General features: G+C 34.8%; 1 protein-coding gene across 6 annotated transcripts in view; it reads right to left on the bottom strand.

Annotated features, from left to right (window-relative positions):
- The window catches only part of ndst3 (N-deacetylase/N-sulfotransferase (heparan glucosaminyl) 3), a 305,314-nt gene that overhangs the window by 97,123 nt on the left and 180,398 nt on the right, over positions 1-27,793 (bottom strand). For 5 of the 6 annotated variants that reach the window (XM_088636282.1, XM_088636317.1, XM_088636298.1 and 2 more), the window contains one exon: positions 15,709-16,984. In XM_088636282.1, coding sequence (XP_088492408.1) covers positions 15,709-16,686 — 978 coding nt within the window. In that variant the 5' untranslated portion in view covers positions 16,687-16,984. Of the gene's footprint in view, positions 1-15,708; positions 16,985-20,538; positions 21,105-27,793 lie in introns of those variants that run through there. The other variant, XM_088636289.1, reaches the window with a different exon arrangement.

Genomic DNA, 27,793 nt, shown 5'->3' with positions numbered 1-27,793 from the left:
GAATTCTAGTAGAGATCTTGTTTAATTATTATGATCAAGCTCCTTAATGGCTAAAATCCAAAATCTTAGAATCAACAGACATTTTCAGATTAGCCATATGCATACACCTGAGCAGTGCTATAATGTTCTCACACTTGAAAAATGGACTTTTCAACCATGTTATTAGTACAACAACCGTTTCGTTAGTAAATCTGTGACTCCAGCATAACCCCTTCATTTTGACATCTGAAGAATCAGCAAATAAAAAAAAATCTGAGAAAAAATACCGTGTAATCATGTAATCAGGAAGAAAGTATACTGTAGGTCAGTACAGCAAACCAATTAACTAGTCACTCCAATATGCATAAATGCAGGTAGGAGTGTGTGCTTTCTTTGCCTGCTGGCTGCTGAGATACAGTATACTATAACTTAAAAATTTTACCCAAGGTGACAATCCTATAAATAATTTGACTTTTTGAAGTGGTTCCTATTGTGAGGCCCTGGTGGGTCACAGAGCACGAAATTAATATGTTAATCTCAATGTGCCGCGTGACTCACGGGACAACCAAAATAATTTAGAAACCATTTTTTACCATGACCATTTTTTTCACAGGTGTAATGTTAGTGCTCTAGATAAAGTGTTGTATGAAGAGTAAAAAAACTGAACATATTTTTCAGAATTACTGTTTGTCATTTTTTGTTAATTAGATACAGAAAGAGAAGACCATTCACTTCACCTAGCCAGTTTAGCAGTTTGCAATTAATAAAACCAAGGATCACATCCAGTCATTTCTTGAAAGAAGCTCTTGTAGGTTCTCCTACAAGATTTACTGTGTTGGACAAGGAATAAAATTATTATTACACTTTTTTCCCTAACTTTCTGTGGCTTCACCAAGGGCATCTTTTTAAAATTTTCCTGGGAGGCTTGCTCCACACTCCCACACACATTTGCGTAAAGAATTGCCTATGGTTCTCAATATTCAATGCACTTCCATGTAGTTTCCACATGCATCCTTTAGTAAGTGTTATACCGTTTACTCTGACAAGTCCACTGGAACTTTTAGAATTGCCTTTTAGGATTTTGAATATTTGAATTTTATATTGAATATTGAGTCCTCTTGTAATCTTTGTTCAAGACTAAAATGGTTTAGTTCTTTAAACATGAGTAGTATACCATTTCAGACCCCAGAATGTATTTTGTTGCTCTTCTCTGGATTAATTCCAGAGCAGCAATGCATTTTTTATAATGTGGTAACAAATTTTGCACACCATTATCTAAATGAGGTGTTTTAGTGCAATGTACACTTTTAATGGTACCATCCATTGCTCATAGAATGATAGAATCACTATCGATAGATAGAATGACTATCTATGGTAGTACCATCATAGAATTCCTTTTAATTCTACACTTATAACTACAGTGTATGTATTTCCAAACATTAAAAGCGATATTCACCAAGCGGGGTTTGCCCAGTCCTAAATTGTATTTAAATCAATTTGCTGCTTCTATAGTATTTGGTAATTATTCTATTTTGTTTTTATTTAGAAACTTGACTAGTTCATTGACCTTCCGAAAGTCTAGATCATTGATATAAATTAGGGAGAACTTGAGTCTGAAGTACTCATTTAGTACATCAAGCACTTCCATTTCACTGTCTAGAAGTTATACATTATTATACCTTCATTTAATCCTTTATGGTTCTTTTGCTGCTTTAATATTGAAAAAAAAAACTTTCATTTCATCAACATTGCAATATTCTAGCCTCCACCACAATATTAATTTAATTGTATCTTCATCTGAGCTTAATTCAATTGCTCAGTTGTTATCACTTCTCTACTTGATATGCAGGGTATTGGGGCTGCTCTGTGCCTGACAGGTGAGTGTTGGATTTCAATCATGGTGAAAATGGGCTCCCTTTATATTTGAAATCCACTGGGGTGCAAAGTGCTATAGAAATGCAATTTATTTAATTGGTAATTAATGAATGCAAGCTATTACATGTATTATTAGAAAAATGTATAAGCTATGCAGTTTTTGGAAATGCTGCATGTTACGACCCCAAGTGTCTAGGGGAAAAGGGGTGTAACATTTAGGATAATTCTTTTGGAATCAGGTGGGTTTTGGTGAGGGACTAGGGAGCGTGATAACAAGGGTAAGGAACTAGAGTGGTGCCAAAGAAAAGAAAATAACAAACAAAAATGGAGCTGGCTAGGACAGTGAGGGAAAGCTAATCTGACTACAAAAGAAAACCCGAAACACACGGTCTTCGGCGTCTTCAACACCCTAGCTAACCTGCACTGACTACCCAAAACCATACAAAAAAAACAGCACTCACCCGTACTAAACTAGTGTACTAATACAAAATCAACTAAGTGTGTAAGTGTACCCAACAACCTAAACTAACCTTATATACAAAAGTTCACACAAAAACACAAGTGAACCAGGAAGACAAATAAGGGAAAACAAGAGTAATAAACAGGAGCAGGGTACAAAAGAACACAAAAGTTGAACATGTAACACTGGGGCAAGGTAATGGCAAAACAAGGATGAACACAACAAAGCCGAAGCTATACAAAAATACACGCACACAAAGCAAAACAAACCAACAAACGAAGCCGAAGCAATAACCAGAAGTGAAGCGAAGTGATAACCAAAACCAAACGGGACCGAAGTCAAACGAAAGGCCTCTTCTTCCTGAAAACCTCCATGTTATATAGTGAATAAAATGAGTTCTGATTGGCTGAGGGCTGATTGATGATGACATCATATTGAAACAGTGGTGTGATGGTTGGCCAATGGGGAAGGGAGAACAATCAAGGGTCAGCAGTGTGGACATAACAGAAAAAACACACACAGAACACACACTGGGATGTAACACTGCATATTTTGGAAATTTAATTTAATCAATTCCACAATTGTCTTCTATTTGAAATGCTTTAATGCAGATACACAGCATCACTGACATCTTGATTTTAAATAATGTCTCAAGGACACCTCTAAATGTCTGGCTATTTTGGAGCCAGTATATCTGTCATAAAGCTATGATAGAATTTACCTTTACATTTAAATACAATCTGTTAAAGTATTCTTAGTATGACTTTTCTTCCATCTCAAATCAAGGTCACTACCACAAATATGCTGTGTTGTAAAATTTAAAAAGAAAATAGCATGTTGCACGTCACTGGACAAAATGTGCTTTTAAAGTAGCTACCTTATACTTCTAAGCTGTTTCATAGAAATGTAGTGATAAGTAATGATAGAAGTGTAGTGTAACTTTCTATTAGCATAGGCAGAGCATTAGCAAAATACTGTAAATCACAAATAAAAACCTACATTTAACAGAGCAAAAACATGTAAACACCCAAGAATTTTTAAACTAATGTTTAAATTTACCTACATATTATATTCCACTAATTTCTTAGAATCACAACAATCAGAGTTTAGAAGCATAGCCAGAGTAACACTAGTGTAGGCTTTTCTATTGTAGACATAGCCAGTCCATCAAAATAGCTTGGATTTTCCTTATAATAAGTGACATTGTAGTGAACAGGCTGACTATTGCCCATCATATCACTGGGTGGATAAAGGAGTCACTAAGCAACAGAATGTTTTAAATATCACTGTAGTCAGAATTGGTGTTTCTTTTTGCTATTGTTGAAGCATCTGCCATATTTCAAGATTTATAATGCAACACTTTTCTTGGAGAATTTGGTGTACCCCAAGTGGTAATGGTCTCTGAATACTGTCCACTACGGACTCAATAAAAACCTATTTGATGCTGAATTAAAGGTGAGCTTACACAGAGCTAATCAATACCAATTAACATGAACTATAGCTGATTATCTAACTTAGTGAAGTGTAGAGTAATTACTTAATCAATTATTTTCACACAGAGGAAAATTAGGCTATAAAATTCCTACATTGTAATACTTGGCAAAAAGACATTTGATAAATACTGAAAAAAGACATAATTATTACATATATTATCACAAATTGTTTATATTTTAATCTAGAATTTGTGTATTTAACATGTATCCTAGAAAATGAGGAACAGAAAAAAATACCAATCATTTTATGTGCTTACCAGATTGTAAACAAGTATTATTCCATTCAATTTAAAGCAGATAAAGTGTATAAGAGTTAAAGTTATTTAGGATACTACTGATGGAACAATCAAAAATCATTATCTTTATTTAAAATATATTTAATTTGACATTGCACCCATGGAATTTCTAATTGAATAAGTAATGCCTTAGGCTCCATTTCTTGTTCTATGGTGCCCATTAGAGCATGGATCTATGCAACATGATTGCATATTCTTTGGAAATGTTCCTTTACGGCTATGCTACTTTTAAATATACTTTTAAGGGAGATCTTGTAATGTACTTTATAAACTTACTTTGGTGGTTACCTTTGGGAATCCTGACCCATGTCTGTGTTATGGAAAAGGAAGTTATAATGTTTCATCCTAAATTATGCTCCAGCTTCCATGAAGCAGGGGGTTGTACTAAGATGCTAATGTTTAAAGCAAATACTGATAGTTTATTTCTGTTTAGTGTGTAGGGACAAAGCCTATTATTTCACTTAAATTTAAGTATTATTAAAAATTTCTAATAATGTTGCCTGTCACAGGAATGTAGCTAAAGAGGCCCCTCTTTGTGATATCAGCCACAGGATGACCTAGTGGTCTCTGCATGAGGGAAAGTAAGGGTGATGAGACTGTCTTTTGGATAGGGATCTTTCTAAGATGGATGTCCACCACTGGTGCCTAAATGTCTAGCAGATAGTCATAGACATTTGACAATAATCTTAAAACCGACAGGTCATGGTAAATCATCCGCCAAGATGACCGACCAATCAGGGACCTGCAGGGTGTGGGAACCCACTTAACCTGGTGACTTCATGACCAATCTTCCCCAGTATTTTCCCCAGTTAAAAAGTGGTGCATCCCCTTTAACTTTGCCTCTCTCCACGGAACCAACTTGGCTGACTGACGACAGAATCGCGTGCCTGGCACACTTGCTGTCTGAACTTTGGGACTTAAACTTTTTCCTGAAGTGCCAAGTTAGAGAGTGAGCTCATACGTAAAGACAGAATTCTGCCCAAGGTCTAGCCTGCAGCAGGACCTTGCGACCAGCTAGCTACCACCATGCATCTGCTTGATCACCGGATCAGTTGGACTTTTCATTGACATGCCTTTATTCAGCAGAAGCCGCTATGCTGGGAGCAAACCAAGTTTCTCCCCTTTTGTGTGACTCACCCCAACTGAGCAGTTACCACCCTTGTGCACAGACTTTGTTCCCAGTTCAGCTCAATGTTAAGCCGGACACCTCACTTGAAAGAACTGTCTGCGTGAGGCTACAGCAGGGTCCTTCTCTCTTTCCCGATACCTCGAGCTGCCTAAGGACTAGAGAGCATCGAGCCACCCATTGGACAGCTCTGCGTCAGCTGTTATTCAAACTTCTCCGCCGGAGTTGCAAATCCACGGAGGTGAGTGAGTATAATCAATATTCAATATTACTGCCCTTGACAATTCAATTATTATTTTAACTCAAGTTGATATCAATTAAATTAAGTAGAAGTAGTTACTTATGATCACCTGAATGTTGATTATGTTCATTTTTTTTCTGTATAGTCACTATAACTTGATAATTCCCATGTGATGAGCTGCCTTCTGTATACAGGCAGACTCTAATTTATTTACTCTGAATGTTTATATATACACATTATTTTATGTATCAAGAAATTTTTGTGAATCCTTGTGAAGACTCCTGATTGTTCTAACTAGTGATTCCTGTTAGTCAAAGTAAACTCACACAATTTACTGTTAAACCTAAACATTGTGCCAGTAAATTCACACAAAACCCTTACAAGTGGTAATTATGTTAAAGGTTTTATAAGTGTTAAAATACATAATTTAGACAAACATCAGCAGTAACAGTGATGTAAGGAAATCCTTTCTAAACTGAGGGGTGCAAAATATATTTTAAGGTGGTGGTAGGCATGGGACAAAATGGAGATTCTTGTCTCAGCCACATTACCCAGAAAACAATATGGAATGACTTCAGCGACCTGACCAATTGGTAGAAGACAATTGGTTGGAAGACATTTAAAAACCAGGAAGCAGAAGGTTTCAAAGGGCTGTCAACCTCTGATATTCAGGAGGAGAGCAGAGCTCTAAGATGCACTGCATCAGAGAGAGAAGGAGCCAACCGACAGACAGATCCATGGATTTAGAACTTAGTTTTTTTCTTTTGAAGTGTGATATTCAGACAGACAGTTTGTGTTTTGTGAGAAAAGGTTTTTTGTTGTGAAGCCAGAAAGCAGACCAGATGTTTATTGTATATAAACAGATATCAGAATATGAGAAATCAGAGCTTAGAAAGATCAGGGCTTTATACTTACACTGTCTAGATAAATAATACTTTTTTTAACCCAATTGCTCCATATTAAAAAAAAACCCTTCAGCACCCAACAAGGCAAGACTTAAAATATTTAAGGGCAGCACCAGATATCCCTAACAATGATACTGAATACATAAACAACACTGGTTGTAGGTACAAAAGGAATACAAAAAAGTCAACAAGCATAAAGCAAAAGTGAAACTTGCAAAGCAAAATGAAGTAGAAACCTGCTGTCTTTAAACATCAATTTATTGATAAAGGCTGAATCTTAAATGTTTCCCTCTGAAACAGTGCAGCAATCCCATTTATTTGCAGCTTGTAGTCTACACTAAGTCTATCTCAGAAGGATATCTTGATATTGTGTTTATCTGCCTATTACATAATAACTCAGCTTGTTAGAGAATATTGTTTTATGATGTCTTTGTATGAATGACTGTGGGAGACATAGAGGTCTTTGTACATTTCACCTCAGCAGTACACAGTCCATTTCCGTATAATCATTTTTAAATGGTTCTTTTGACAGAACCAAACAGGACACGAGACATGGTCTGCCACGTGACTTCTTCAGCACCAACAATAAACTAAGGACTCAAGTGGAAAAAAGAGGGAAGTGTGCATATAAGTAAGACTGGAGCTAATGTTTTACTCATTGGTTTGTGGGAGCTTGGAATAAGCTACCTAGCCTTGTTAGCAAAGCTGATGCTGTGGATTCTTAAACAATGGCTGGATGAGATCCTCAGAAGAATTAGCAACTAAAATGAAAAAATAAAACAGCTAAATGAACCAATAATATAAATTAATTGTGCTCTTATAAAATGGCTGTAAGAGATGCTTGGATCTCATAGCAACCAAACAAGCTGGGGTTGAATGGCCTCTGCTCATTTGCATGCTTTCTTATGTTTTGTGTTCTTATGTTTATGTTATAGTAACTAAAAATATTAATTTAATAATTTGATACAATCATACACAAATGTATTTTCACCTCTCATTTGAAATACATTATTCACTAATTCATGTAGTTTAATAATGTGTCCACTTTGTAACAGTAACACCCACTGCACAAAACAATAAAGATATGTAAATCTACAGACAGAAATACTGGCTGCTGCTTAGCCTTTCAATTACCTGTAATTTATATAACTAAGTAGGATGAACTATCAAAAAATGTCTTATTGATAAATATTGTATGTAGAACTACAAAAACTAAATTATGAAACTAAACAAACTAATAAATAATCACTGATTGAAAAATCACTGTTTTCAAATAAAGGTCATGTTTTGTTTCTACTGTAGGCTATTAAGAGACTAAGAGACTACTCCTGCTGAAACAATTAAAAATGTATTAAAAATGCCACCTAGAGTTAAATTATAAAAATATTCTAAGCTTTGTACAAAATAAAATAAATATTACGGTTAATATTTACTGCTATTAATGCCAAATATGTTGTTGTTTAAAAAATTACTAGAGGGAAGAATTTCCTGCGAAACCTTATTTTTCTTAATGTTTTGTGTAGAATTTGCAATAATAATCTTTGGCTCACATTTCTCACAAATATCATTTCTGTGGTCTGTGCATATTTGAAATTGTGGAAGGTTTGAATCAGTTCTTCATGGAATAAAGTGTAAAAATCTACTTCTTACACATCTACAACCATGCATACTGTTAAGCTGCTAAGCTTTTCTCACTCTCTCCAAAACACTTGCTCAAAAATATACAATCAAAACAATTTTCCATAACTGTATCAGGGTTTACACAATATCTAATACATTTAAAGTGTTCTAGGGAGGAATCACTGATTTTATATGGTCACTATTAAATTGGAAATTTCCAAATAAGCCTAATGCTTTTAATGCAGGAATAAATTGTTTTTTAAACTTTAAATATTTACAAAAAGAACGCCTTACATCTTCTGTTTCTTATAGCAAGGGCTTTTGCACTGTATTTGGTCATAGGTAGTATGATTAACTATAGAATTTGTGTTTTAAAACAGAATGAAACAACAAAACAAATGTGTTAACCTTTTTCTTTTCTGACTTATATACAGTACACTATATAAGTGTATATAGTAAAGGAAAAGTAAAGTAAAGGAAATGGAACCTCTCAGATTAGATACCATTTTGTATGATTGAATGTACAAAAGAAGAAGGGTTTTTCTTCATCATTTTGTAAATTCTTAATAAAAGGTTTCATACAGTATTATTAATGCTGCTTTGTGCTAAGGCTACTCACGTGTATTGCAGATACAATGGAGTTAGAATGGACCTAATGTAGCTGTACACATGTAAAGTCAGAATTTAAAACAATAACAAACAGTCCCAAAGAAATAGATCAAATGGAAAAACCTCAGCCTGAGGCCATGTACTAGACTGAGTTCCCTCCAGTTCTGTGCTAAATAATCTGTAAAATACATTTCTGTTCTATCCTTCATTAATTTCAAGGGAAACCAGTTGAGGATCCATGTATAGTTACTAATTTTAAGAAGAATGCTTTTATTTTGTGTAGAAGTGCCCTGCTTTCTAGATCAGATTTTTCAAACTGAAAATGTATAGCTCAGAAAACAGGGCTGCTAATAATACTACATAATTATTAATCTTACATAATCATTCATAAGAATAAAGTAAAAGTGTATTTTTGCTGTTCAAATCCCCATGTTCGTGTCCCAGTTCTTTCACTGTTAGTTTCCATCTTAATGAACTCTGGGTAAGGGTACATGGCCAGAATGAAGGTTCCACTTAAGAAACTCATTTGTTCTACAAAGCTATCAATGTGCAATCCAGTTTTAGATCCAGGCTGGAAATATGTGCCATTGTGATTTATGTTTTTAAAATTATTATTGCAGAAAATGTAGTTATGCTATAACTTTCATATGCAATTGATTCAACTGATAAAGCTGTATTTCCAGTATTCCTAAGGGCACAGAGGTATGGGAGACTGAAGGTACATTTAACTGACCTTTTGACATTATGTAACCACAGCAAAGAATAAAATGGAAGATGTTCAATAATAGGATGTCAAATAAGCCTTTTAACATTGTTTTATGTATAAAAGCAATATAAAGCTAGGTAACTTAGAAAATGGAATTAAATTGAATCTGTCAGATGTATGTGATTGGAAATATATTGTAAGCACATAGACCTGACAAAAATCAAATCAGAATGACAGACAGTAAGTTATTAGCATATCTAATCTTTGAGTTTGAATAAAAAGTAGTTTTAGACTCATTTGCACCAACATTATGTATTATGAGAATGTTTACTACATGCAGAATCAGTAATTAGAAATGCCCATATAAATTAACACGAATTATCTTTTAAGATTTACAGATATGACCATTGGAATAAAATAATAACAAAATTACTGATAAATGTTAACAAGTTCTTTCACTGCATTGGAAACCCTCCACATGTTCAGGTGTTGAATTAATGTATAAAAATTAAAATGTTAAAATGTTCAAAAAGTTGGCACATCTGCATGACTAGTAACAGCTCTGACCTGCTGGAATTTTAACACAGCAGATCACATGCTGCTCACTTCAGGCTTCAGTGCCACACAGCGCTGATCCCCGGACAGTGGACACCTCTGCTTCACTACAGACTGGCTCTACTGCCATAGGAAAACACAGCTGTATTTAGGTTACAGGGGGTGACATTTATCTGTAACAGGTCAAGTGGCAATGAGTACTATAAGATTTGCATGTGGTAAAAATGAAAATATGCTTTCCAGCATATTTGTATTATATGCACAGTTGCATATTTGTGTTACAACAACAAACTTTTCTGGTCATCTGTTTGTTTACGCTGGGAGATTAAAAGAAATGAATATTCCTCAAGAAGTTAACCTGATCATTTTTTTCCAGTGTATTTTGATTTGGCTGATATTCTATTTTCTAGTTCCTTCCAATTTGGACATACAAATTACTCAAAATGTTGATTGCTTGTGACCCATCAGTGGGGAAAGAGTACTGTGAATGCATTTCTTTGACACTTCCACCTTAGAGCTTTTTGCTTTATTAAATGCTATGAGCACTTTTTGAGAGATTTAGTATCCATCAGAGGAACTACTGTATGTGCTGATCACTGAGACACTGCAAGCCCATAGGCATTTGGCAAACCTTGGATGCACTCGTCAACTAAAACTTCACTGCCACTTTGGGATCCCAGTTAGATTCTGCTAATGGCATAGCACAGGCTGTAAGTGGTGATGTTTGGATTTTGAATGAGTACCTTAAGCAGTTGGGCCGCATTTTAGTCTTTTTGTCTTGAAAAGCACTTCCCTTGCTATTGAATATGGTGCTACATTGATGCCTGTCTCACTGAGCAGAGCTGTATTTTTTAAGACAACAAAATGTGCATTTCCAGTATAAAATGGATTCCCAGACACATTATTTTGTTCCAGAGATCTTTCGATATTGGTAACTAAATTTAGGAATTGCTGTTTGTATAAGAATGTGCTCATATTTTGGTATTATATTAACCTTAAAAAGCTTGTTAATATTACATTTTCAATTCCTTACCAATGTGCTATCTTACACATAAGAACAAAACACATTAGAAAGGTTGCTAGAGGCCTATTTATCCAAGACGTTCATCAGCTGTTTCTTACAGAACCCCATAGGATCAACTACATTAACATGGATGAAAATTGGTTCCAGGCACTAATAACCTGTGTGTTTAGAAGTACTGTACACTTCCTTTTAATTATCATTTGTGTCCACAAATCCTTGTTTCACTGTTCATTTGATTAACATGATTAAAACTTATCCTGATCTGGAACACTTGTATCAAGTCTTCATATAATCTCTTTGGTTTAAGGCAAAAGAGACTCAGTTCTTTTAATAATGTGTATGACATACGTATAGACTAGTTAATCCTGTCACTTTTCTTTGAACCTTTTTAAGGGCAGCAATTTGTATTAATCTGTGCTTTTTTGTAAAACCAAATGAGATGAGGCCATTCTGCCCATCTAGTTCAATCTGATTTCTAATCACGGATTGGTCTGAGGATTCTTAGAAGAAACATTGTTATCAGCTTTAACATCATTATGGGTAGTTTTCTACAGACTCTCACTCCGCAAACACAGTCTCTGATTTATTTTTTTCTTTTAAGAATATATAAGTTTGTCTTGAACCTCTGACAACTATTGTAATCTTTTTCAGCCTGCACCTCTAATTCAAGTTTGCTTGAACTTACTATTCAAACAATTTTGGCAAGGGTATCACCATATTTAAGAGTGTACTAGAACAATTTTACCCATTTAATTGAACACATCTGACTTTATATTAAATGGTAGTTGCGAGTGTTTAAAGCACTTTAAAGTACAATCACAATTAATCAATAATAGAGTGAACATACCCGTTGCTCATTTATAGCATGGAAAATCTAGTGGTCAAACATTTACAAAAAATATTTGGAATGCTAAAAAATAGGATTTACACAAATCAGGAGGTATCTGAAAAAATATAGGATTATTGATTTGTTTAATTCAGTATGACTGCCTCTGTTGCACAAGCAAGATACCGGTGCATACAGCACACACTGATTACTTATTAACATAGTACATGGACACCATGGAAACAGAATGAATCTTGAAAACATTACTTTATACAAGGTGTATGGGACATTTCATGGTGTAATAACTAATACTTCTAACTTATTAAAGTAGATGAATTTACTCAGTACTTTTGGCCAGTTTTCATATTTTATTTAGCTGCCTTTTACTTTATGCAAGTGCTTTAAGTCTGTTTGAAATTTCCAAACATATTTTTATATGACACAAATGCACCTCCTTGCTTCTCCAGTATGCTCTGATATCATCCTTATTTTTTCTAATCCCAACTGTTTAGAAAATCAGTACACAGAGCACCACTTAAAAACATTTTCACATTTGTCACATTTTCTTTCCAAGTGCATCAGTTACCATTACAATTGAAAGGGAGAACTGAAATTGCCTTATTTTCACAGATTTTCCAATTTTTTTTTGTCCTTTTCAGTGGATCAAACAGCCCAGTAGGTACTTTTAAACGGAGAATGTTCAAACACTAAAAATAATTAAATTACTTTGAGAGCAGGCCTGTGGTAAAGAAATAATAAAAAATCACTGAGCTATCCGAAAGGAATTCTGAAGGAATTATAGATTCTAGATATACAAGACCTCACTCAAAATTTTAGAAAACCATTTGTCAAAGCTACGAAGACATTTGGGACCAACTCATTACTCAGTGCCATGATGGGGGATATTTCAGCAAACTGCGGAGAGTGACATTCTAATCTCCCAACATCCAGAGCTGAGTGATGAGACACAGACAAAAAAAAAATCAAGCAGTTATCTTGGGCAGCATGATGGTAATGCCTCACTGACAAACTAGGATGAGTTCAGACAAGAAGATGCCTTGGGCTCTATCTAAGATGCATCTTGAAGGGCAATTCATGTTTTGCACCCTGTCATAAAAACAGTTCTTACTTGTTCATCTAATGACTTCAATACATGACACTTTTTTTAAATAACAAGAATGGCACACATACTTAATAAGACACTGAATAACACCAAGTCTGTGTAAAATGCCACACAGGGTCCTCAAATCGCATCGTATTATACAGTAACTACAATCATGGGAAGACTGCTAATGAGCCACATGTTCACTATATGAGAACATTCTATTGATTCTTTCTCTCACAAATAATATTTTTACTGCTCACATTGTGACCAGTCATTGACTAACCCTTTGTTTATTGTGAGGCATTACAAATGCAACAAATGAATATTGGATCCAAAAACAATTGTTTCTTTCTTACTATCAGTATATTTTTCCAACAACCTTGTTAAAGGAACTGTAACTGAAAAAAAATTGTACTATTTATGTAATCAAACGCTTGTTGTGCAGCACAAATGTGATGTAAACACGCAGCTGCATCAGAGGAAATGGTCCTCTAGACACTGTGAAGGCACAGTATGGAAATAAAACGATGGACTGCGGAACTTTCTGTCCCTAATTAGATTGACCTGTTTTTACCTTTTGTAATCCTTCTATAAGTCTTTATGGTGACAATTCAGTTTCCTTTCAATATACACCTAATTTCTCTGTGATTTTACATGAAACTGCAGCAAAAGGTGGTTGGCTTTACCTATATCATGATCATTTTCCAATCAATTTTGGAGAATTTTACCATTTAAGTTGAAGACATGGAATACTATAGTACCAATGTACTGTAGGCAGCTAACTGTAACAGAAAATTCCTAGGCTTACTGTTTAGGTTCATGTCATTGTTCAAAGGATTTGGGCTACAAGCATGTAGAAGATAACACTTTGGGCAAACATGCAATTTATAGCAACACTGTGTTTGCTTTAGCGCAGTCAGTCAGTGCACATGAAAGGATGAATGAAACAAATCAAACAAAACTCTTTTATAAAAAATAAATTATATTAAATATCTTTCTAATAATATACTGTATGTGCTTGTGAAATTTGTACAGAACAATGTGATTGTATAGTGTACCAACTTTACCCAACCACTACAGAAATTAGTTTTTTATTTTTTTATTATTATTATTATTATTATTATTATTATTTCAAGCATATAGTCTCAGAGTACACATATGAGGGCTTAATGCAACAAGTAAATTAAACTAGAAATCATCCATCACATTATCTACCTGAAAGTCTAGGGGATTGCGAAACATGAATGCAGGGATGAGAAGAGAGACATACTGGCTATCACAGTTCTAACATGAAAATGAATTATAAGCACTATCAGTTGATGAGACTAGAGGTAGATTATCCACCCACTGCCTTCATAATGTATCTAGAACATGTCAGTTTGCTGGTGGTCAGCACTATGGGTTCATTGACTGTCGTACTGAAATACAACTGAAAGGCAGGAAGATTTTGCATAAATTATTGATTTATGTGAAAACTGATTTACCATCTCAAATGAAAAAAAGACAACAGAGTATATGTTTTCCTGTCATGTCACTGCAGACTTTATTGCAATTTGCTCTTGTGAAAACCCCCCTCTTGTTTGCAGCCTCAGCCCCAAAGATACAAGAGGCATTCGATCCCTCAGCTTTAGCATTGTATCACAGCTATTTCCTATTTAGTTGTAAGCTTTCTAGATTAAAACACGTTATAGTTGACACTCACAACACAGTTTGACAAATAATATTTATTAGAATAAATGCAATAATGAATATGTTTGCTTCAGATATAGGGTGCCGATGCTTCTGTTGCTGAATGTGGAAACTGAAGCATATGGAAATAAAAATGTTTTTTCCATGAATCCACCTCCTCAAGAAATAGTGGCAGCTGACCTTGTCATGTCAGAAGAGTTCTGTGCTTGTGCTTTTGAAAGGATAGTAGTAATGTACTTGCACAGCACTAATTAGTACAGCTTATCAGTAAAGTGGTTTATTCTCTAAATCTGAAAGTAATTGTTGGAAGTTTAAGTGAAACAGTTGGCAAAGGATACTTTTATAACAGCTTTGGAACTTATGATAGACTATCAGGAAACAAAAAGTGGACCAAAGTATGTATTGTTTTTAGAATTAGGTCATTAGCAATATTTATAAAACATTATAACAGTACTTGATATATTAATATCATAGATCTGAGCACTCACCATAATAACATGGTCAGTTCATGCAAAGAAGAAACAGAAAGCAATCTTCAAAAATTAAAAGTGATTTTTCAGTAATATGGTTTGTAGATATTCTTTTGTTTTATGATAAAGCACATTTATCATAAAAATAAGACGATTTTAATTGTTTAACGTGTTTAATATTCAGACACTTATTACGGTTTGGCAAACCAACTATTAATGGAAGGAATGTAAAATGTAATACATAATTATAAGTAATAAAGCTTTCACAGCTATTTAACTCTAGCATATAAGTAACCTTTAGTGTTAAACTCTATCTTTAAAAATAAAGTATAAGTATCATTTGCATATCTAATATACCTGCTTAACATAACATGCTTTTAAAAGTAAAGTATTGTTCACAGTTTTTTAAGATATCCTAGAGAGTATAATAGCCTCTGAGGTACATTCACTGCTAGTAAAACATCTGAATAAGAAGTAATGAATCACTTTGCATAACTTGATAGTTTTATGCTGTTGTCACACTGCTAGCCATAGGCTTAAAAGAATTCAGTAAGTCATGCAGTAATAGGACAAAGGCGAAGTCTAACCCCTACTCTGCTACAACAGTGAAATAGTGCCAGAACGTGGGAAAGGGTGAATGCAAGTATTTCAAACCATTATTCAAGTTAATAGGCTCTTTGACCTGGAGACCAAATGCAAATTACTTATACTTATGTTCTTTTCTCTTACCTTTACATCATTGACATTCATCCGGGTTCCTTCTTTCCCAACAAAAATATCATCAATGTCAACAAGAATGTATCTTTCCAAAGACAGAGAGAGCTTCTTCCCTGAAAGGAAAGAAATGGCATCCACGAAGATGAGCCTGTGCAGCCAATAATTAAGGTTGTGTCCGAAAAGAACACGTTGAATGCCATCATAAAGGCCTAAATCCTGGATAACGGTAATGTACAGAGATTGCCCCATGAGGGCTGATGGAATGTTATCTGTTTGTCTTGATTTAGCCAGCAACACTGGTTCATATGTGGAATGGTTGGACTGGAACACTGTCCAGTCCTCTCCAGGTAATGGTCCCCTGTCTACTTCTGCTTTGGTGATAGAGAGCAATGGAGAACGAGGATTAACACAGCAATCCTTAAGGCCCAAATTGGTATGTAGGTACAAAGGAAAGCCCTTCAGTTTGACGATTGGTAAAGTGTTTTCATTTGCCTTGTGGAAACCAATAATTCCAACGCTGTATTCCACACAGTATTTATCTAAAAGGTCCCTATTCCATGAGTCCATATTCACATATTTTAGCATATTTTCATAGATAATCAGTGCATAGCGTCCTCTTCCTTTATTTGTCAAGGGTGGGATATCACCCTTTCCTGGCGCAATTTCTGAATGGTACTGGAACTGACTTGACTCCAGGATTGCAATGATATCTTGCCCCAGCTGTGAATACTGACTCTCGACAAAGACCAGTACGACAGGATCTGTCCTTGAAGTGTCAATGGGCTTTGCAGTCTTCATCTCCATTAGCCGATAAGGTAGAAGCTTTAGGTCTCCACAATCCATATCAGGGGTACCATCTGAGAGTTCTATCTCCTGGTTATAGCCATTGTACAAGTAATAGGCAGATATGAGAATGCTCACCATGCAGAAGGTGGCGAGTAGGATCACCAGTCTTCGCAAATTCCTGCGAAGCTTAATGACAAAATTCATGGTGTATTGATGGGCCTTCTTTTAAATATCTTTTATTCTTCTTTTATTTATTATTGTCCCATAGTGAGAAAAATGTGGGACTCTCTAGTATTCATAAGGGATTCATGTAACCATTGCAGTACATTGAGGATTTCCCTTCAGGAGCTGTATGGAGTGGGATCTTCTCTTGATTTTCCAGTGTCTTTGGGCAGTCAACTGAAAGAGGACTCACTTTTCCTTGAGATCGTCTCCATAGAAATGAACTCTGAGAGTCTAAGATGCCAGTAGAAAGGATCCAATATGTTTCCTTCAATATTATCTGAAAGAAAAGACAAAATGTCAGAATAAACTGGAATTCATAATACTAACCAGTTTCCCCTCAAATTCTAAATAACTACAACCTTTGCAGATAATGTATATAAACAATATGCATCTTTGGGCCCCTAAATTGCATGTATGGCATAATTTGTCTCTAGCAGTCCCTATTCCTAATTATTGCTTCTAGGTTAGAGTGTGCCACATGTTGGTTTACCAGACAAAAGTATTGTGAACTGAGCACATTCTCTACCTGGTAAAGAAACTCAGTTACCAATAAAACTTATATTTATGTTTGGATGTGAATATTTAGCCAATATCTATCCTTTCTTCTTTGTCTACACAGTTTTCTAGTCGTATGTTTGTACAAGATGGAAAGCAAGTGGCAAAATGAATGGCTTAAAAATTGAAACATAATTGGTGTTACAGCACATTAAGAACCACGTCAAAGTGAACATTCATAACTCTGAGGTAAAATAATCCATTAACGAGATAAACAGACACCCTTATCCAGGGCCACTTGCAATATAAACAACATTTAAACTACGTATAAGTACAAGCAAAACAGTAAAAATTAAGTCAATTAAAACATTGGATAGGACGAGCAACAAATTCCACACAAACAAAAATTAAACTAAAACAGTAAACAAAATAAAAATTAAGATTAATTTAAAATAAATATAATAATAATATATAAGATATTATATAATATATAATATATAATATATAAAAGATAATAAAAATAAGAATAAAAATTGAGTAATGTAAAAAGCCTATGTGTACAGTATGTATTCTTTGTTTACAGCGAACAGCCTGAATTTCCAATCCAATACCCCACTGAAGTAACAAGGGTCACTTAACTGAGGTGCTGTCCTTTAGATTAAATATTAAACCAATGCTTTTGACTACTTATGAACATTGATTCCCTGGCACTTTTTTGAGGTTCTAATGCTAGTGACATAACTTTTTTTTTAGGGTTGATCAGCATAGCCTACCTAATTTTCTTCCTTAGTGGTAAAGTAATCATCACTTCTTTATCTAATTTGCTGCATAGTGCACTACTGGTGTAGAATGGTTGCCAAGCATTATAGAAGTGGGTGCTATACTTCAGAGGTGGATGACGTGACTTCCCAACGGCACATGTAGTATTCTGAGATTCATCTGAAAGATCACTATACAAATGCAAATAATTATATTTATGAATAGTAATGTTAGTGGTGGTAGTAGTCTTATTTAAAACTCATATCTTAAACAACATTAAATACTAATCATAAATAATTTATGACTTAATAGTATTTTAATGGTTACAAACCAGAAAAAACAAACTTTGTTTTTGAACAATTGATTGTATTCACATGTTAGTAATAGTATAATTTAAAAATAATCTAAAAATGGTATCTGCAAAATGCTGAAAACTAAGAACTTAAATGTGTAGTATTATTTGCATTTACAGTAACTGCTCTTAATAAATATTAACTAATAAAAAGCTTATACATATTGTTTTGTTAAAAGCTGTAATTGTCAAATTAAAATAATGATCATAATAATGATCAGATACATCACAAAAATACAATCTGAATACAGAGTGCCTGGAGTTAATTAATGTAGATTATTAGATGTTTCCATGTAATTATGTATTTATCATCCTACTAAGATCAGGACAACCTAATATTACAGAAAGGTTTGCCTCTTTATTGATGATTTCTTTAAAAAACAGGCTAATGTTGATGTGACAAGAGTTCATAACTTATACACAAAAGCTTTTTAAAGAAACAACATAAATATAACAGGACAGTCCCAGAAATACAATAACAATAATAACAACAACAGATAATAATAAATTTGCAAATGTGGAATTGAAAGAGCGTGAAAACATATTCAGAATTGCAAACATAAAAATGTAATCCTCTATCTGTATATTTGAATATTGAGAACATTTTGATTTCCCCATATGAAGATCAATAACATTTGTTTATAATGATATAGAAATATAAAAACATTGTTATTTTAAATCATTTCCAGGACCAATACTAAGCTCTTCAAATCACCAATCTAAGAAAGAACATAATTACAAACATAAAAGAAGGATTGTTATCCATTTAATAAGACAGCCAGTGTGCATTGTATGTGTCTATAGAGAAATTCCAAAACTTTTCTAATGCAACATAAACAATTTTGTATGACAAATGTTACATAGCTCCTTTGCTACAGTTGACATATTGACCTAGAGTCTATATAGTATGCTTATCTCAGAATCTGAAGAATAACGTCTTCGCACACAACTTTTATAGTGTGCATTTACCTGAAAGGGATTCTTTTACCTTTCAAATTTAGTTCTGGCACTAGAGGGCAGACATTGCTAACATGTGTCACTCTGAATTGTAAGCAAGAAATTACATTTAACACATCAAATATATTTTTTATGAAAAGCAGGCCAAAAGCAAAAGCAAAGTATTTATATAAACAGAAGCAATGGCTAAAAAAGTACAATTTTTATTCACTTACAATGTGGCCTTTTCCAAAGTCGATGCAGAGAATTGTCAGCATGTTAGCATTTGAATTCCCACTTCATATACATAACCTTAAAAACTTTATTTCGAGTAAATTTAATCAAAGAATTTAGAGCATACTCTACATTTACTGTTTAAGGGCATTTTACAAAAATAACATAAATATAAATATGACCTTTAATAGTAGCATTTTCAAAAAGTTCAATTGATTTGTTGTTGTCTCACGATGTCAGTATGTTTTTAAAATACTACCTGAATATCTGCTGTTAAAATGTCTCTTAAAACCCATCTTCTTACTTCCCTTATTTAATACAAAGTTTTACAAAAAGTATTAATCCATTTTAAAATAAATTATTTTTGTAACAACATAAAAACGGTTAATCCAATGTTAACATTAAATGTGTGAACCAAAAAAGTAAATATAGCACGGTTTATATTGAAAAGAATGGATTTGTTCTGGAGATGTCCCAAGAAACAAGTGCTATAAAAGTGTATTTAATGTTTTTGAAGTGGTAACTAAGAAACTAGTACTGACTGCTATCCCTTTAAAAATGTTTACACCATCACAACAATCCTTAAAAACTATTCTTAGCAAATATATATACCTTCCTTATCACACATAATAATACATACTTTGATCAATTCTATGCACTGTATGATACAATTCTGTTACAAATTCCCTAAAGCCCTTTCTTTTAATCAATGGATATTTTTACATGATTACTTTCAAAAATGAGTACACATACCAGATTCTTTGCTATTTTAGCAAAGGCTTATTTCACATGCTGTAAGACACAAGATCCTTTTAGCACTATTAAGATGTACACTCAATTCTGGGAGTCTAGGCAGGTTACTGCACAAACAGCAAACAAAGAGAATAAGATAGTAATCCTTTTTAGAGTTAAAAAGCCAGTGCTAATCAGAGTTACGCCTCAGAAACAGTGAAAACTGCTTGCAAACACACACTCACAAAGTTACAATATGTATCAGTAGCACAAACACGGCTTCTCAGTCTCAGCCAGACACTAGGAACTCTGTGCTCACTTACCTCATGTCGAAATGTGACTACTAGTGAGAGAAGAAGAGGAAAAGCCCCTCTTTCTGGAACAAATTCTAGGAGAAACTCCTTAAAATGCTGCTGCTCTAGTGACTGAACAAGGGAGTCCAATCCCATTCTATACAGAGTGCTATTTAAGATGCAGCCAGCTGGAATGATTCACTGCTCTATTCACCATTATTCTCATGCAGCCTCTTTCTCTGGTACAAGGATTATAGCAGCGGAAAAGACACAAGAAGTATTTAATCACCACAGAAAATCCCGGCAGCTGCTGCTTCTGTTGTCTCCGTTATCAGAATGCCGCCCGTCTCTCACCTACAGAACTATAGAAAGAGCTGGCGCAGGAGAGTGATTGACACAAACAGCCAATTCCTCCAGCTAATCATGGTAAAGTCTTTCAAGGACTAGGAGCCATTTTGGTGTCATTTAGACAGTGGGATGTTGCACATGAATACATTCCATTGGAAGCTAATTCAGTGCTCGGCTGAATTCCTCTCACAATCTCATGATTGATTGGATACTCCCAAAGGATACCCAGGACCTGTCACTATGCACTTGTGTAAGTTGTGCCATTTCTCTCAAAATCAGGCTTCTGACGAGAGCAGGAGTAAAATGTCATTCCCAGCTACTCTCTTTGACAGCCCTAACATGAATGGCAAACAGAGAGATGCTTTTCAATTGCCTAAAGCCCAGAAATACAGTTCCAAATTTATGGTAAACTAAGCATGGAATACTGTATGTTTTATTGATCAAATTCTGTTATTCTGTAAAGCTTGTGCTTTTTTTTTCTTTTTCTGCACTGTCCTTGGTAGGAAAAAAAAAACAACTAACATATTCATACTTTTAAATCACAGTCTAGCTCATAACTATATTAACAGCACATGCTTTTCATTACTTTGACAGCAATTAGAAGCAGATGTCATCTAACAAGGGTGAACAGACTGCATGGAGAGATAGGATCTACAGATATGTTGTGTGTTCCAGATTTTGTCTGGTACAATCTCCACTAATATAAGTAAAGAAAGTGTTTTTAGTAATTCTAATAAAAACAGAAATGTATGCAATGATTTAGTCCTGTTTCTGAGCTTTTTAGCTAAAGTGAAATGAAAGCAAAGAAAGTGGGAGACAATGGTAATATTTTATGGTAAAAAATGGTAAGTTAGAAATAAACATCATAAAATCACATTCAAAAATGGTTTAACTGGCATATTTGACATTTTCTTGAACAGTACAAAACATCAAAAGGCTCTGATGTCTTGATGATAAATTAAAATGCAATTTTATCATAATGTAATTATGATAAAAAAAAAACATTCAGGTGTTCAGACAATATCAGTCAGAGTAAATCTCCTCATGTACCCATGCATTATTTAGCAGTCATGGCCAGCCTGTTTGTGTTAAGTATAAACAGTATAATAAATACAGCAAGCCTTGCCTTGTTAGTAGAATTTAGTGTGTAAACATATATTTCATTTTGATAGACTGATAGTTAAATAGTTTTTGGACTGGCTGGCTGATTCATGACTCAAAGTACCATTTCATTCAGTATTCTGCAGTAGAAAGACCCATCTTATCATTCTGTGGTTTTGTAAAAAAAAACACAGCACTTTAAGAATAGAATGCAACTACCTCCCTCATACAGATTCTTAAACAGTATACTAAATTTGTATCATTGCCTTATTATACCAAAAAACAAAACAAAAAAGGCAACATTTCATATAAAGCTGCTTTTAATAGCTTAGTGTTCCCAATATGTTATGCACAATTTTAATGCAATATTTCCTGTAATGCACAGGAAAGAGTAAGCGGCTTACACGTTCGACATTCTGTTTTGTTATTTTTGAGAAAATTACCTTTTTTTACCCTTAAGCTTTTGTAAGACATCTTACCTGTAAGACAAGTGCCCAATAAGTTAAATCAGTACTACCGTACCAAATGGGTTGTATTAGATAAAGACTCTGAGACTCTTGAAAGGCACTTAATAATATTAATAATATGCAATATTATTTTAATAATATATATTTATTGTTTTTACAAATTTTCCAACTCCCCTTACTCATTAATTGTGATACTGCCCACAGTAATTTTAGATTAGTTACACTTTCAATCATTTAGAATACACTTTTTGAGCTTGAAATATACAGTACTGACATTTTTCAGAAATGTTATCCTCAATATAATAAATGAATTCTTGAGCACTGGTATTGTACCAACGGTCCTCAAAACTGCTGCCATTACCCCCATGCCAAAAAAGCCTAACATGGACAATCAAAAACACATTTCTCCCCATCTCCAACTTACCCTTGCAAAAATTCTAAAACATTCTGTCACATTACAATTACATAACCACCTCATTGTAAATAACCTTTTTGAACCCCTCCAATCTGGCTTCTGTCCAAACTTCACAGCACAGAAACTACCCTGGTCAAAGTTATTAAAGATCTTCTAATAGCTTCTGATTCTGGTTCTCTCTCTATCCTCATTCTTCTTGATCTAAGTCCTGCTTTCAACACTGTTAACCATGACATCTTACTTTCTCGTCTTGAGACTGTGTTTGGGGTTTCTGACACTGCTCTTAAATGGTTCAAGTCTTCACTCACTGATCACTGTCACTTTGTCTCTCTTGGCGGATTTAGGTCGGAAATTGGTCTCTTTATGTCTGGTGTTCCTCTTCAGCATTTACATGTTTTCACTTGGTCAGCTTTTAAGATCACATGACCTCAACTATCATTTCTATGCTGATGATACTCAAATATACATCCATACCAAACCTGACACTGATGTGGCTGTCTCTATTCTAATTGCATCTCTAACATAAACAATTGGATGACTCAAAATTTCCTTCATCTTGTGACAAGACTGAAGTCATGCTTATTGGCATGCCCCATCAACTTCGTAAAGCCAATCCTGTAACCCTGTCTGTGTGATGGTACTGTACTTGAGCTTCAGTCTAAATTGAAAAACCTTGGAGTGATATTTGTTTCAGGCTTAACATTTGACCCACATGTGCAGTATATTGTTAAAACATCTTTCTTTCACCTAAGAAATATCGCTAGACTATCCCTATGTTACAGATGCAGCCATTCAAAATGGGTGAGGTATTTCGCGGCATACCCCGGTGGGCGTGTCACAGTATCACGCAGTATCACGCAGTATCACGCGGTATCACGTGTGTCACGTGTGTCACGTGTGTCACGTGACTAACTATCCGGCGTCGCCTTGTAAAACCGCCAGGGGGAGCTTAACCTCTCATGTACAGCATTTGAGCCTTTAATTTGGAACTGTGTATTACAGCATGTTAATCATCAGTCATTAAAATGTTGGTATATATTATGAAAGCAAGATTGCTCAGTTGGACAGAAGTACACAACCTACCTTTATCAGAAATATTTATGCATCAAAGCCTTTACTGAAGATATTACTAATAGTATTAATAATGGATGACTTTGGACAAGCTGTATACTCAAAGTATAATTTCTTTAGCACATTTGTACAAGCACTTGGAATCTGTCCAAGCCATACTTTGTCAGGCATTTTGTTTTACTTCAACGGGGCATAAAAACTTCCTTGCTTTTAACAGGGCGTTTCATAATTTCTAGCTACGAAAATGATTTAAAATGCGACACCTATCATTCAACTAGAGCTTAAAATATCACAAGGAAAAATACACACCGGTATTCCATTTCTCCCTAAACATTGTAAGCTTCGAAGTCTTTAACTAACGTGAAACCGGAGTCAACAAGCATACTTTTAGAATTTGATTAAAAGGGAATATAATATGGAATCGCATATCTCAATAATTTAATAACGGTATGATTATATCCGTGTACTGCGGCAGAGCTATGTAGGGCTGTTTCGCCTGCCTGATCATGCAAGCTCTCTTGTAGCCTACTGGTCTAGGTGCGTGACTACCAGCTGGTAGGTTGGGTGTTCGAATCCAGTTGGTACTGGACTTTTCATTTTTATTTATTTATTTTTTAATCGCGTAACATAAACATATTACCGTATGCAAACTGTACTGTATACAGTATGTATATGTATATTTAATGTCTTAACTGTGCCCGTTTAATTGAATTTAAAAAAAATATTTAACACGAACATTAAGCTGCTTACATCTTCCGCCTGAGAACAGTCACCCGTTGCTACCCAACGCAGAATGGTGATTGGCTGACACCATCTGACACCCCTCTGATTGGAGAAAAAAGACGTGCTGGTGTGCTATACCAGGAAGAGGATTCTTTCCATTCAAAACGTGTATTTTAAAAGTTTAAGAAGTAAAAACCTTACAGCGTACAAAGATTTCTAAACTGATTCGTCACAGCCAGCACTCTTCAGGTGTGAGGGTCTTCTGCTCAGAATGAAACGCTAAAATGTTTGTGTATATTCTAATGGTAGTGGGGGCAGGGTGTGTGGGAACAGGTTTGTTCTTCACACCTGAAACATTTTCTCTGAAAGGATTTTCTTCGAAGTTTAACCGATCTTGTTACAGCATGTTACAGTTTACTATTATTAACCATATTAATTTTAAGTGCTTAATGTAAAATCTTGTAAAAATATATTTTCATTGTTCAAATATACATTAATATACATTAAGTCTGACTATCATATAATAAGTTAAATACAAAACTAAAGAAAAAATAGGGTTAAATATAATTCAAAATATTTTGCTAACAATGTTAACTGTTTATGAATAATAAAATGTATTAACTAAGGAGTAGGATGGCACAGTTGTTAGTATGTTTTTTGTTTTGTTTCTTTTTCATAAATACAACAGTAGTACCTGATGTCTCAGTGGCTTTCAAAATTAAATTATGCATGCAAACCTGTGAACTAGAAAGATAACTAAGATTTTAATACTAATTAAATGACCGCGGGCACTTCCCACCCCCCCCCCCTACATTCTCAGAGTAGAACAGACTAACCTTCTAATGAAAGACGGTCCACCCCCCACGGACAGGAAAAGTGCCCACAGGCACTTAAACTTAATATGGTCAGTAACGGTAAACAGTAACATGGTAAGAAGGAGCACGTACAAACGTTTTCGAAATAACCACATGTAAGACTCTGATCCTAAAAATGTTTAGGGAGAAAGTGGAATACTGGTGTGCTTCCAGAAGAATCAGTATGGCTCAGAGATTAAATAAAACTTCACAGACATTAACGAAGAGCATAACGCGTGTACTGTATACACTGCAAGTACAACCCAACTCTCTGCAGGAGTGCTGGCTGTGACGAATTGAACCGGTTTCACGGGTATTTTCAAAGTAGGAGGCGAGATTTCCAGCGAAAGACACCCCCCCTCAAAAACCCAGTAAATACAGTACTTACTAGTTAAAGGCTAGGCTCTCGACTACGGCGAAAGGAACCCTTCTTTCATTAGAAGACAATGAACATATTTTAGCCCTGAATGAATTAATAGCAAACATGGTTTACATAAAAGACATTTTTCCAAGAAAGTTTAGCCTTTGTCACTAATGAAACCACTAAATAAAGACATAAATAGAAAAATCTTAAGATTTTTAAAATACATGACTTCGCTAAAATTTATTTGAAAATAAAAACAATTACAACCGCCAGGGGAGAGAGAGAACAGGGGAGGGATGTTGGTTTTGCATAAGGGGCGGGGCTATGGAAAGTAGGTATGTTTGGGAATGTGTAGTTACATGTTCTGGCTGTTTGTGAATTATCGTTGTTGAGTATGGAGTGTTGAGGTATTGATTTTGTGTAATGCTTTATGTTGAAAATTGAGGTGGATTTTGTTTATGATAAACAGGATAAACTGGGATGGGAGGAAGGTTTGGTTTTGCATAAGGGGCGGGATTATGATAATTGGATGACTTTGCGAGTGTAAAATGGTTTGATTATTTGATTTTGTATTGTGGTTGTTATCTATGTTTTTGGTTGGTATTATGTTTATATGGTTGTTTTTGTTGGTTGGTTGTTATTATGGTTATTAATAATACGATCTATAGTTGAAATCTGAGCCTAAATAAAAAGAAAAAGCAAGTGATTAGGTTTATGAGCAATCTAATTACTTATTCGTTTAAAAAGCTATATAAAATAAAGTTTATTATTAATTTGCTGGACAGAGCGGTGAACATTATTATGCATGAGACAAAGATAACGATCCTGATCAGTTTAGAAATCTGTGTACGCTGTAAGGTTTTTACTTCTTAAACTTTTAAAATACACGTTTTGAATGGAAAGAATCCTCTTCCTGGTATAGCACACCAGCACGTCTTTTTTCTCCAATCAGAGGGGTGTCAGATGGTGTCAGCCAATCACCATTCTGCGTTGGGTAGCAACGGGTGAGTGTTCTCAGGCGGAAGATGTAAGCAGCTTAATGTTCGTGTTAAATATGTTTTTTAAATTCAATTAAACGGGCACAGTTAAGACATTAAATATACATATACATACTGTATACAGTACAGTTTGCATACGGTAATATGTTTATGTTACGCGATTAAAAAATAAATAAATAAAAATGAAAAGTCCAGTACCAGCTGGATTCGAACACCCAACCTGCCAGCTGGTAGTCACGCACCTAGACCAGTAGGCTACAAGAGAGCTCACATGATCAGGCAGGCGAAACAGCCCTACATAGCTCTGCCGCAGTACACGGATATAATCATACCGTTATTAAATTATTGAGATACGCGATTCCATATTATATTCCCTTTTAATCAAATTCTAAAAGTATGCTTGTTGACTCCGGTATCACGTTAGTTAAAGACTTCGAAGCTTACAATGTTTAGGGAGAAATGGAATACTGGTGCGTATTTTTTTCTTTAAAGTACCAAGACCAGCTATACACTGTATGTTTATGTTCCAAAATTAATATCGTTTATGGCCTTCACACGCGTTACAGTATGCTCCTATTCTTTTTATGCTCAGCTACTAAGATTTCCCTTCAGTGGTAAAATTCAATATCTACAACGGGCACAGTAAAGACGTTTACAGTACAGTAAGTCTTTCTACGACAGACCAACGGACCACGAGTGCCCCTGTCGGTCAACCAATCACGCACCGCGGTATCGCGTGTCATCTTACCTGCGGTATCTGTACTGCGGTGTCTTTACCGCGCACTTTGAATGGCTGCATCTGTATCACTAACTGTGGCTGAAAAGCTGATCAACACATTTGTCTTCTCCCGAATTGACTACTGTAATGCTCTACTCGTTGTGGTATCTAGATCCACATTGAACAAATTCCGGTATGTCCAAAATTCAGCAGCCAGAATCCTGAC

This window comes from Lepisosteus platostomus, chromosome 1 (genome assembly GCF_059453375.1).
Source record: "Lepisosteus platostomus isolate fLepPlt1 chromosome 1, fLepPlt1.hap1, whole genome shotgun sequence".
Lineage (NCBI taxonomy): Eukaryota > Metazoa > Chordata > Actinopteri > Semionotiformes > Lepisosteidae > Lepisosteus > Lepisosteus platostomus.
The sequence above is the reverse complement of the archived record's forward strand: the minus strand, read 5'-3'. Positions and strand labels throughout refer to the sequence as shown.